The sequence below is a fragment of the Neophocaena asiaeorientalis genome, unplaced genomic scaffold (assembly GCF_003031525.2).
Source record: "Neophocaena asiaeorientalis asiaeorientalis breed wild unplaced genomic scaffold, Neophocaena_asiaeorientalis_V1.1 scaffold714, whole genome shotgun sequence".
NCBI classification, from domain to species: Eukaryota; Metazoa; Chordata; class Mammalia; order Artiodactyla; family Phocoenidae; genus Neophocaena; species Neophocaena asiaeorientalis.
The window spans coordinates 1333433-1345075 of record NW_020175660.1 but is presented as its reverse complement, the minus strand read 5'-3'; the positions used below and the strand labels follow the sequence as shown (position 1 = coordinate 1345075).

At 59.0% G+C, this 11643-nt stretch overlaps 2 protein-coding genes across 3 annotated transcripts in view; both read right to left on the bottom strand.

Annotated features, from left to right (window-relative positions):
• ADIRF (adipogenesis regulatory factor) overlaps positions 1–382 on the bottom strand; it is a 2346-nt gene extending 1964 nt beyond the window's left edge. The window contains exon 1 of the mRNA XM_024731430.1: positions 221–382. Within this exon, the coding sequence (XP_024587198.1) occupies positions 221–281 (61 nt within the window). The 5' untranslated portion in view covers positions 282–382. The remainder of the gene's footprint in view (positions 1–220) is intronic.
• Positions 383–6541: 6159 nt separating this feature from the next.
• On the bottom strand, positions 6542–11213 carry SNCG (synuclein gamma). 2 transcript variants are annotated; one of them, XM_024731432.1, is made up of 5 exons: positions 10979–11213; positions 10115–10156; positions 9664–9791; positions 6985–7056; positions 6542–6743 (listed from the first exon to the last, which is right to left on the bottom strand). In XM_024731432.1, the coding sequence occupies exons 1-5, from the start codon at positions 11097–11099 to the stop codon at positions 6723–6725; spliced, it is 384 nt and encodes a 127-aa protein (XP_024587200.1). In that variant the 5' UTR covers positions 11100–11213; the 3' UTR covers positions 6542–6722. The 2 variants fall into 2 exon arrangements, with proteins under 2 accessions (XP_024587200.1, XP_024587199.1); XM_024731431.1 differs by lacking the exons at positions 6542–6743; positions 6985–7056 and having other exon boundaries at positions 9565–9791; positions 10979–11196.
• Positions 11214–11643: the final 430 nt, after the last annotated feature.

The window sequence follows — 11643 nt, the reverse complement described above, 5'->3', positions numbered from 1 at the left end:
CCTCAGGCCCTGCTGTTCTCCCACTTCCCTCAAGGCATCATTCCCGGGCTGGTCCGGGTGGGCGTCCTTCCGGGTCCCTGCAGCTCCAGAGAGGGCCCTTCCTAGCCAGAACCGCCCGCCGACTTTCCGGCTGCGCAGTCCCCAGGCTTCTGCCCCCGGCCCCACCCCCGCGTCCACCCGGGGGTCCCACTATGTGCCCCAGGTCGCGCGCTGTCCTCACCCGCTTCCTGGGCCGCCCCCTCCACTTGCTGCGTCAGGTCCTGCAAGCCTTTGCTGGCCATGGCTGCTGGGGTCTGCGAGGTACTTCAGGATAACCGTAGCGACGTTGGATCCTGCTCAAAGCGGCGGCGACCCGAGCGCCAGCTCCGGTTTTTAAGGCGCCCCAGGGCCGACCCGCCCTGCAAGGAGGGGGGTTGGAGGGGGCGCGGGGCGGTTCCCAGCACTCGAGCTCAGGGGAGTGACCGGGCCCTGCTCCAGTCCCCGCCGGCCCGAAAGCGCAACCTGGCCTCCGGCGGGCCGTAGTAGGAAGGCCGAGGGTCTGGAGCGGGTCTCGGGGCTGCAGAGGGACTGGATCAGGGGTCCAGAGAGCGGCTGGGGGCAGAGGGGGGCGCACCAATCTCCCTCTACCGCGTGAGCGGGACTTTTCCTCTTTGACCCTGAAGATTCCCCAACCTGTGAGCGCGGGGTCAGCACCAGGTCAGGATCTCCAGGCTGGAGTGGTCATTAATAATAGCAGCTGCCTTTTATTAAGCATTTACCTTGTGCCTGGCGCTGCCCTAACGCTTACAGCCTCTAGTGTAACCTTCACAACTCTTGGAATGGGTGTTATTAGCAGTTTACAGGAAGCAATTGAGGACAGAGGGCGAGTTAGGTCTCACCCAAATTCACATGTCAAGTCCGAGTCGGTGGACTGTAAAGCCTAGCGCCCTGACCCACGCCGAGCTGGCGGTCCCCACACACTCAGCCTAGACACTGCAGACTGGCCCTCTGCCCAGCCGCTGCTGGGACAGGGGTAGGGAGGGAGCGCAGTGGGGAGATGGTCGAGTAAATCCCTTCCGAGAGGGTGAGTCACTTGCGTGCGTGCGACCCTGGCTGGGGACCAAGCAGCCTGAGGTGGAGGGGGAGTAACGGAGAAGGCGGCCCGTGTGTGTCCAGCCAAGGCAAGGAAATCGTTGTCGGTCACCAAAGCCCAACGACTTGGGCAGGAAGCACCCCAGGCCAAACAGCGAGGAAGAGAGCGGCCAAGCCGCAGGCCTCTCAGGTCACCACTCCTGGGACCGGCGCGCGGGGCGTGGTGACGAGCGGGGGCGCTGGGAGGGGAGTTAGTGACCTGAGCGTCAGTAGGGCAGCCAGGGATCCCAGAAAAAGCAAAAGACCCTCGAGGCACTGTAAGGTCGGACCTTAACAAACGGCACCGCGAAACAGAGGAAAGCTTCAAGTGAGCTTTATTAGGGAGCGCTCCCGGGCGAGGGTCACTGGCCCGAGAGAAAGGGGCCAGAGAAGTCGCGTCCATTACTGGATGAGGGGGATTTTTATTGGGGTAAAAGCAGAAGGCGGCTTGCAAGGGGAGGGGGTGGTTTGCTATACAAGGTAATTCCTTATGTGGTGAGGATACAGCAGGGCCAGGTGTTGGTTGGTCTGTTGTGGGGCGTAAGCCCATTTTCCCTTCCCGTCAGCCCCATTGTTTTCTGGGCAGGAAGTTAGAGTCTCAACATCCTGGCGCTCAAGGGTGCAGTTCGGACCCCCACCCGCCCAGCGCTCTTCCGCTCCAGAGCCCGCCTTCGGAGTCTGGAGACCACCCACTCTGCGTCTGGGTGCGGCGGCTCGACCCTCTCTAAGGCTGCTCTCTGATTCATCCTCTTGGGGCCTGTTTCTGCACGTCCGTCGGGGTCTCCCCTATTGTGGCGCTCTGGGAAGCTCCCACCTACCCAGGTCCACTCGGCTGGCCCAAGCTCTGCCTGTAATGCGTGGGGAGGGGTGGATAAGCCTTGGAGGGTCAGCCCCTGGTGTGGGGTATATGGAAACACACACACACGAAATTGATTAAGGGAGAAGGATTCCCGGGCAAGAGGAAGGGGCAGGCGCTGAGATCAGGTGGGGGAATGGGACACCAAACGCAGACTAACAAAGCAGCTGCCCCGCCCTGCCCCGCCCCGCCCCTCCCGGCCTTGAGCCTGGTCCAGCCTCGAGCACTAAGGCGCTGCAGAGCCGCCTGATGGTACCTCCTGGACTCCGGCGAGCCCCGCCCAGACCCTGCCCCAGGCCTGCCTGCCCTCCTGAGGCCTGCCAGCCCTCCTGAAAAACCACCAGTAGCACCAGTCCCTTTAGCCAGGAAGGCCTTTTACACGGCTCCAAGTTAGCTCACCACTGAGCTGCTGTTGCTTTTTGGCACCAGGCCCAGTGGGCAAGGAGCGAGACTGGGAGGCAGCAGCCTCTCTGGGAGGGGCTTTTGGGCCCAAGCAGGCGACAAAACGGACAGTTGAGTGGCTGTAAAGCCTCAGGCACCGGAGTCAGACCTCTTGGGTTCACATACCCCCAGGGCAAGTTCCTTCATCTCTCTGCGCCTCAGGGTCTCAAGGAGCCTCATCAAGCCTGACAGTGGGGGGCACAATACCAGAATCTCCCCAGTGTTACGGTGAGGATTAAATGGGCTGATGGATGCCTGACACTCCGCTGAGGGTCCTTCAAGGTGGGGGGAGGGAAGGCCCCCTTAATCTTGCTAATTCTTACTCATCCTTCCAGTTTCATAGAAAATATCACAACCACGGGCTTCCCTGGTGGTCCAGTGGTTAAGAATCCGCCTGCCAATGCAGGGGACACAGGTTCGAGCCCTGGTCCAGGAAGATCCCCCATGCGGAGCAACTAAGCCCGTGCGCCACAACTACTGAAGCCTGCGCGCCCTAGAGCCCGTGCTCTGCAACAAGAGAAGCCACCACAATGAGAGGCCTGCACAACGCAACGAAGAGTAGCCCCCAGTCGCCACAACTAAAGAAAGCCAGCACACAGGAGCAAAGACCCAACGCAGCCAAAAATAAATAAATTAATTAAAAATATATATATCACAACCTCTGGGAAGCCTTCCTTAACTATCACAGATTAGATGAAGTATGCCAGATTGGGCCTCCCAGCATTCTGTACTTCCCTAACATGACACTTACCAGACTTTAGTGATTGCTTTTCAAATTCTCTCTCTTCCCTCTGTAGGAGAGCAAAATTTGACACTCCAAAATGTCATTTTGGCAAGCCAGTTATTTCAAGGTGAAAACAATCAAGGCCCAAAAGACTCAGGGGAAAACTTTGATCTTTCCCCTTAGCTGAATTTAGAGAGAGGGCCTTACAGGAATAGAGCTATCGCCATAAATAACTAGAGTATGAACTAGGTGTGTAGACAGGGAGGAACTGAGAAAAGTCTATTTGTTAAAATTCCTCTCTGTGTCCCATTGTCTGTGCATGGCCCAGCAAACATTTATTTACCGAACATTTGCTTTTCCATCTCCATGTCAATTGCCTTCCTCCCCAAATCTCTAGCCCCAAGATCCTCTTTTGTCTTTAGCTGAAGATGGTATTTAAGGTGAAGGCTTCAGCCATTTTGACAAGTTACTCAGTTTTCCTGGGTCTGTCCCATGTATACACACTATTAAATTTTGATTTTCTCCTGTCAATCTGTCTCATGTCAGTATGATTCTTTGAACCAGCCAGAAGAACCTAGAAAGGTAAAGGAAAATTTCTTCCTCCCTGACACCTCCAAGATTCCGAGCAATTGGAGAGGAGAGAGCATACCTAGTTTGGTTCCTCAGAGTCAAGCACCTTGCCTGATACATGGTAGATGATTGAAAAATCTGTTACAGCAACGTTGGAAGAGGTCATCAAGAGGGTATAACTGTTGGTTGCCTTGCGAGCTGGACCTGGGCAATCAGAGGCTCCTCACCCCCTCCCCTGTTCTTGGAATGTATGTCCTGCCTGCAATTCCCATACCAGCGGCCATTTCAAGGACACAGCCTTGACAGAGTAAGGTGTTGTTGAAACCCTCTGGATTGAATATATGACTGACCCGAGTTAAGTCCTCTGTTAACTTTTAAGATTTTGGTGGGCTGGGGCAGAGATCTATTCATCTTGTGGCCGCCCAAGACAAGCCTCATATGTAAGTTCTCTTATTAAAACTGCCACCTGGGCTTCCCTCGTGGCGCAGTGGTTGAGAATCCGCCTGCCAATGCAGGGGACACGGGTTCGTGCCCCGGTCCAGGAAGATCCCACATGCTGCGGAGCGGCTGGGCCCGTGAGCCATGGCCGCTGAGCCTGCGCGTCCGGAGCCTGTGCTCCGCAACGGGAGAGGCCACAACAGTGAGAGGCCCGCGAACCGCAAAAAAAAAAAAACAAAAAACCTGCCACCTACTGGGACTTCCTTGGTGGTCTAGTGGGTAAGACTCCACGCTCCCAATGCAGGGGGCCCGGGTTCTATCCCTGGTCCGGGAACTAGATCCCACATGCACGCCGCAACTAAGAGTCCGTATGCCACAATGAAGATCCCAAGTGCTACAACTAAGACCCGGCGCAACCAAAATAAATAAATAAATATTTAAAAACAAAACAAAACTGCTACCTACCGAAAAAAAAAAAAGGGACAGGGTGCCTGACGCTTCTCGGATAAGGAGAGGATGGGGGGAGAGCAGTAACTCTCTAGGGAAGTCAGGTGCAGCCCCACAGATCCCACAGCACATAATAGGGGGCTTAAAGGCAAAGAGCACTGCAGTGCCCATGGGATGGGGAAGAGGCTACCTGGACCGGGCAGACCTTGTTGTTTGATCACAGGAACTGGCCCTGAATATGGGGGTGAGAGCAGGGGGCAAGCAGCAGGGACCCTCCCAGGTTCCTTCAGCAGAGGAGAGGGCACTGGGACCCCAGGGGCCGAGTCTAGGTGTCCTCCTCCCCCAGTTACCTGAGAGGGCCGAGATCCTCACCGCTTTCTCTCCGGCAAGCCCAGGCCCCAGATGCCCTCCTCCTGGGGCACGCACAGGCCTGCTGATAAGCAGTGTCTGAGCCCGGAGCAGGAACACCTGGGACTGCCCGCACCTCTTCCAGACCCTTCATTCCTCCCACAGTAGGGTTTGGGGGCTGCAAGAGCAGCAGCTCACTGCTCCTTTCTGCCTCCTCAGCCGTGGATACCCATGACAGGCAGGCTGGGATACAACGAAGCTCAGCTGTGTTTGACTGGTTCCCAGCCCCCCAGGGCTGCCCTTGACCTCTGCTCCCCACCACAGAGGCAGGGTGGGAGGGTGGTGTGGACTCAAGTTTTGGTGCCCACACCCAGGGCTGGAGGGCTGGGGCAAGCCACTTAGATGCTCTGAACCCAAACTGGCTGTCACAGGAAAGGGAGCCTTGCTCTCCTTGCTCAGGCACCTCTGAACGAGACTCCAGGGCATGACGCCAATAGCCCTTCGTGTAGGACAACGACCACCCTGGTCCCCGGGTTGTTTTGAAACCTTGGGGGTGGCGGCATCTGCCATAACGCCACTGGAGCCCCCGCAGTCCGGGTGGACGTAGCAGAGCATGGGAATCAGCTGCCTGGCTCTGGAGCGAGGCTGCCTGGCTCTGGAGCGAGGCCACCTGGACTTCTGCCCGGGTCCCAGCTTCCTAGCTTTGTGCCCTTGGGCAAGTTATTTAACTCTCTGTTTCTCAGTTCATTTTCAACGAAACTGGGACGTGCCATTTGTTTTGAGGATTAAAGGAGGTAAAGCACTCAGTACAGTGTCCCACACCTGGAAGGAGCTCAACAAATGTTCGTTTTTACTCTTTTTCTCTCAAGGTGGAGGCTGGCTCTTCTGCCTCTACGCTGTTGTGTTTTCTAATGATACTTGACAGAACTCTTCGGTGAAAGGGAAAGCCCAGGTCCAACTTGGTGGGGAGCTCAAGGCTGGGTGGGACCAGGCGGGAGGAACCCTGGGGTCACGTCCTTCTTCACAGAGGAGGATGCAAAGAGTCCCTACTATGGGTCTAGACTTCCCATCTTTGAAAGTCACCATCTGCTCCAGGGAGGGGCGTTAGGTATCCCTGTTCCCAGAAGGAACTGTTCCACCAAGGACACACGTGGAGGGAAGGCCCAGGAGGCCCATCCTCACCCTCTGTCGTCAGTGGCGTCCATCCTCAGAGGGTGAGCCAAAGCTCAAAACCTGGGGCATCCCGGCGTCACGCTCCAGCGGACAGTGTGTCCTTGAAGGTGTCTGCCCGAGCCAAAAGCAGGGCTGCCACCTCCATGTGAAAAGCCAGTGGGGGTGGCCTGGTTTCAATCCCTGGTCGGGGAACTGAGATCCTGCAAGCCACGCAGCATGGCCGAAAAACAAAAAACAAAAAACGGCAATGGCGGGGTGGCGGTGCAGGGGGGCTCCCTGAAGGCAGTGCCCGCTATCAGCAGGTTCCAGAAACGCCCAGGTGTTCCCGTAGCATACCTGGCCCAGCTCCTGTTCCCAGGAGGGCCCAGAGGGCATCTTCATGAATGAGGCAGCACAGACAGGAGGCCTGAGCAGGTATGCAGTAGGGATTTGAGTTTTATTTGGAATCATTAAAAAAAAAAAATTCATAGCAGCATCGGTGGGGTCAGAAGGACCAGAGGGGTTGAGGGAACAAGGGAGGCAGGTGATGGTGGTGGCGGCAGCGTGGGAGGACTAGCCTGTGGGCAGCCAGGGGAGGACGTGGGGACCATGGCCTCCGAGCTCACCTGCAGCCCTCTAATCTCCTCCACTCTTGGTCTGGGAGAGAGAGAGACTTTCACACACAGCTCTGGGGCCCCAGCCCTCAGTGGCCACCCTGGGTGGGGTGGGGACAGGTGTCATCTGTGCCCTTCTGCCCTGAGGGGGCCATCCATGAGGAGACCTCACACTCAGGCTCAGGGGCCTGCAGGTCAAGAGGCTCCCTTGAGGGCTCTGGGGCCCCAGGAGGGAAGCAGCTTGCCCAGGGACCCCCCCGTAACACCAGGAGCCCAGGTCCTACCGCCTCAGCCACTTCCTCTTCCACTTTGGCCGCCTCGTCCTCCTGCAAGGGGGCAGGTTGCTGCAGGTCCTCCTGTGGGAAAGCAAAGGGGACGTGGGACCAGGTGGAGGGCACAGAGTCCCCAGCTCCTTGCATCCAGGGCCTTGTCACCCTGGCCTCAGAGATGAGCAGAGGCCCTCATCATCTTGCTCTGTGTGGAGGGCTGGAGGTGAGGGAGGTATGAGGGCCAGACTGACCTTGGAGGTGACAGAGCCTCACGTAAGGATTCACAGCGGTACTCTGCCTGATGATGCCAAGGCCTTCCGGGGGTACCAAGTACCCTTGAGCCCAGCTTCACCCCCAAAAGCAGATGCTGAGTCACTGACAGTCCCTGGTTGGGCCTCCTCCATGAGGAAGCCCAGTGAGGTGGGGTGGGCAGTGGCCCCTGAAGCACTAGGCCTGACCCCACCCTCAGTGTTCCTGAATCACGTGATCACATACCCTTGTCCTCCTGTGACCCCAAAGAGCCCTAGGAGGAGGTGCATGCTATCACCATTCACATGGGGACCCTATGCCTAGAGAGGCCAGGTATCCAGCTTAAGGCCTCAGAGGTCAAAGCAGTGAGGCTTGTAGGGATCAGGTCTGGTTTGCTCCAGGCCCAACCCTATCCCAGTAGCATGAGTGCCACCGCTTTCCTTCTCCCTGCCTCCTGGATGGGCACTGGGCTCAGGCAGGTCTGGCTGGAACCAGCAGCGGTTATATGGTCCTCTCCCACTTCCTGTCTCCTTCTATCCACCTACACCCGGCCAGGCGCTTGCCTGAGATGGCGGCCTGTCTGGGGGTGGTCGTGTGAATGCTGGTAGGCTGGGCCAGACTGGGTGATCAGCTTGGACACTAGTCTCAGCTCCTACCTCTGGAGGGTCCTGCCACCTCTCCGTTACCATGGGGCCATCCTGCCCCTTGGTGGACTGGGGCAGCCAGAGTTGGGGCAGGCTCTCCAGGCAAAGGACAGGTGGCCGCCTACCTAGTCCTGCTGCCCCAAGGTGGGTGCATGAGGCCAGTGGCATGAACGGTCAGACAGACTGGCAGTGCTGCATCCTTCTACGGTTCACTGGAGGGCGAGTCACGGCTGGTTTTTGGGTGTCACCAGGAAATGTCTTCCTTGGGGTAGCTCCAAGGGCTCACCAGCCCTCCTCCAAAGTCAGAGAGGAGTGCCCAGGCTTCTGCTCAGAGGTGCAGCGGCAGCCTGGCCCCATCCCAAGGCCTCTTTTGCTAGGGGATGAGGGAGGGAGGGGCCTGGGATCTCCTGGGGTACATTTGGGTAGTGCCCAGGGGCACTGATGATGATGATGTAGTCACCTCCCTTTGTCGGGTGCTCACCACGAGCAAGGCGAAGCTGCATCATGGGGGCCATTTCCCTGCATCATCTCAGCCCAGTGAAATGGATACTCTCAGCCCCACCCTCCCCCCACCCCAGGCATTTTACAGCTGAAAACATGGAGGCCCCGAGAGGTTGAGTAGCTTCCCAAGGTCACAGAGCTAGGACGAGGCAGAGCTGGGAACTAGAAGGAAGGGCACCTGCCTGTTCCTAGGATCCGGAGACCTTGTGCTGGCCCTGGAAACAGATGCCTTGGTGCTGCCCCCAGAGCCAGGGGCAGGGTGACCCCCTACCCTTCCACCCACCCACTCCCTGGAGCAGGGATTCAAAGTGCTGGGTGCCTGGGACTCTACAGGCCCCTCGGGGCCTGTGCCAGGTAGGAGAGCTTTCTAAAGCACAGCCTCGTACAGAGCTGAGACGGCACATCTCTGGAATAGGAAAACCTCCTGCCCACAGTGCTCCCACCATGATCTCCCGATCTCCTGCTCAGAGTCTCCCTTTCAGAGCACAGTCTCGGGACCCAGGCTGCCCAGAGAATTGCAGGCTCACTCAGACTAGCCGTGGGACCTTGATTACCATATCTCTCTGGGCCTCATTTCCACACCCTGTCTCATGGGATTTTGGGCCAAAGAAATGAGTTAGTCGGTGTAAAATGCTTCAAGCAGAGTCTTTCTGTGGTGGGTTCTGGGACAGTTCGCCCAGCCAGCCTCCACCCCCTGGGAGTGCTCCCCTGCTCCTGTGCTCTCTGTTGCCCGGCGCGCGTGCGTGCGCGCGCACACACACACGGGCACACTCACACCAGGCACAAGCACGCACACACGCACGCTCGCAAAGGTGGAGGCAGAGGGTGTGGTCAGAACCCTCACTCTTTTTCCGTCACCAGGGGGCGCTGTTTCCCTGCTGCTCCTTGGAGGAGGAGGCCCTGCCCCGCCCGGAGGGAGGCTGGACACTGGGTTGGCGGTGACCTGGCAGCTCTGAGCTGGTGTCCACTGCCCGTGGGAGGCCGCCCGTCACCACTCGGGGCCCTGAGGACCCCTCTTTCGCTATGGAATGGGGTGTCTCCTAAATGCTGAGCGCCGTCAGGAGAATGTGGTTTTGAGCCTCATTCCAACTGGGCCCCACACAGCTCTGCTCACAGGGGTGGTTGTGAGGATTCCAGGACTTAATGGATGTGACAACACCAAACGCAGACCAGGGCCCCTGAGTCTCCATTCCCCTGTATGTCAGTGGGGTGATAGTGCCTCCTCCCCAGCTGGCCTCCCTGGGGCCCAGGGGAAAGGATGGGACAGGGCTGAGGGCCAGGGCTGGGGACCAGGTCTCACCTTGTGCACCACTCTGGAGGTGATCGCGATGTTCTCTGCTTCCTCTACGGTCTTGGTGGCCACGGTGTTGACACTGGAGACCACGGCCTCGCTCACGGCGTTGGCGTGCTCCTTGGTCTTCTCAGCCACTGTGGGAGGAATCTGGCTGGCTTTAGCCCTGACCCCACCCCACCCAGGCCCGGCCTTCCCGTCAGGCCAGAGCAGCCCCTTTCCCAGGGCGCTCAAAACTCTGGCTCTACTGGAGACCTTAGGCTGTCCCCTTTCTGACTCCAGGGGAGCTCTGACGACGATGGGGGCAGTCCACCCTGGGTCTAGCCCCAGATTCTGGAGAAATCTGGGTCCGTGTACAGCAGGGGGGAAAGGAGGTGCCTGGGCTTGGGCCTTTAGCACCAGGGTGCAAAAGTCCCTGCAAGTCCTAGCCTCCATGTCCCCGGGTACTGGGGCTCCTCACCTGAGGTCACACTCTGCACAACACCTTCCTTGGTCTTGGTTCCTGTGGAGGAAGTGGAGGCGTCAGCCCAGTCCCACTCCTGGTGTTGGGAGTGGGGGAGTGGGCCAGGCAAACACACCACAGAACAGCTGGACAAGCTGCAGGGTCAGTGGGAGGTAAGGATGGTGTCTGGGGGCCGGCCATCCTTTCAAAGGCCACTTCCTGCTGTGTCTGGAGGAAGGGGACGGATGGGAAGTGGACAGGACAGGATGGGGGGACGAGAGAGACCAGGCCTGAGGTAGGGTCTGGACCTCATGTGGGTATGGCCCGGGCCTCGGAAGCAGCGCAGGACAGGGTCAACGAGAGCTGAGTCATCGGCTCAGCCTCCTCTTCGGAAGGAGCTGACGGGGGTGGGGTGCACGGGAGGCTGGACAGGACACTGAGGGCTGGTCTCATCTCCCCTGAAGCGCCCCTTCCCTCTGGGCGGGGTGGGGACCCGTGGCCTGGCTGCTGAGCCCCTGCTTGCCCAGTCCGCGGGGCTCCAGGCTCAGTGTGGCTTCTTACCCGAGTTAGGGGGCCTGTGGGTGATGCTGGGCAGGGGCGCTGGTGTGCGCTGGTGTGTGCGCACAAACAGGTGTGTCTGAGGGCTAAGTGCCTCCCTTGCTGTTCTGTCCCAGAGGCCCCTGGGGCCCTGAGGAGGCCAAACAGACAATGGGGTGTGCGGGAGAGTGGCGGTCCTCCAGGGCTGGGAGACCCTGACTCAACTGCCACGTCCTCATCCCTCTCAAAATGCCTCCCAGGGGCTGGGGGATAAAGTCAGGCCCAGATGACTGAGCGGCCACCAAGCTGCCCTGCCCTGCCAGGCCCTGCCACGCCCAAACTCACCCACATACATGACACCCTCCTTGGTCTTCTCAGCAGCCTCTGTCACCCCCTGCTTGGTCTTCTCCACGGCGCCCACCACACCCTCCTTGGCGATGGAGAAGCCCTTCTTGAAGACGTCCATGGCTGTGGGCAGGGACGGGGGCCTGACTCCCCGGGCGAACTGTGACTGGAGCTGGCTCGAGTGCTGCCGCAGCTGCTGTCCCTACTGCTGCCTCTTATTGCCGCCAATGAAATAATGATGATGCAGTGGCGGCTGATGGGAGCCCAGCCAGCCCAGCGGTGGGGGCAGGGAAGGAGGGAGGGAGGAAGCAGGCTCGCCGCCCCCTTCTCCCAGGGTTCCCGAGCCCCTGCTGGCTCAACCCTCCCTTCCTGTCCCCTGCCCTCCCTGGAGGGGCCATAGAGGGCCGGACACATCCTTATCCATCACTGCCCTTCATTCATTTGCCGCCCTGCGCACCCACAGGGGCAGCCTTGACTGGGTGCTCCCAGGCCTGGGGCTGTTGTATCTGTGTACATCTGGGGCAGAGAGGGGTCACAGAGGGGGGCAGGCACAGAGAGGGGAGGTGCCTCTGTTACCAGTGTCCCAGGTAGGGCAGGGGTCAGGACCAAGCAGGTCTGTCAGGCAAGAGTGGCCAACCTCCCAGACTGGCCTGGGCTACCCAACT

Coding starts and splice junctions, on each gene's coding strand:
- SNCG (XM_024731431.1), bottom strand. CDS start 11,099: ATGGACGTCTTCAAGAAGGGCTTCTCCATCGCCAAGGAGGGTGTGGTG. Junction 10,157..10,978: donor GGAGGGTGTCATGTATGTGG/GTGAGTTTGGGC, acceptor CTTCCTCCACAG/GAACCAAGACCAAGGAAGGT. Junction 9,792..10,114: donor TGTGCAGAGTGTGACCTCAG/GTGAGGAGCCCC, acceptor TTCCTCCCACAG/TGGCTGAGAAGACCAAGGAG.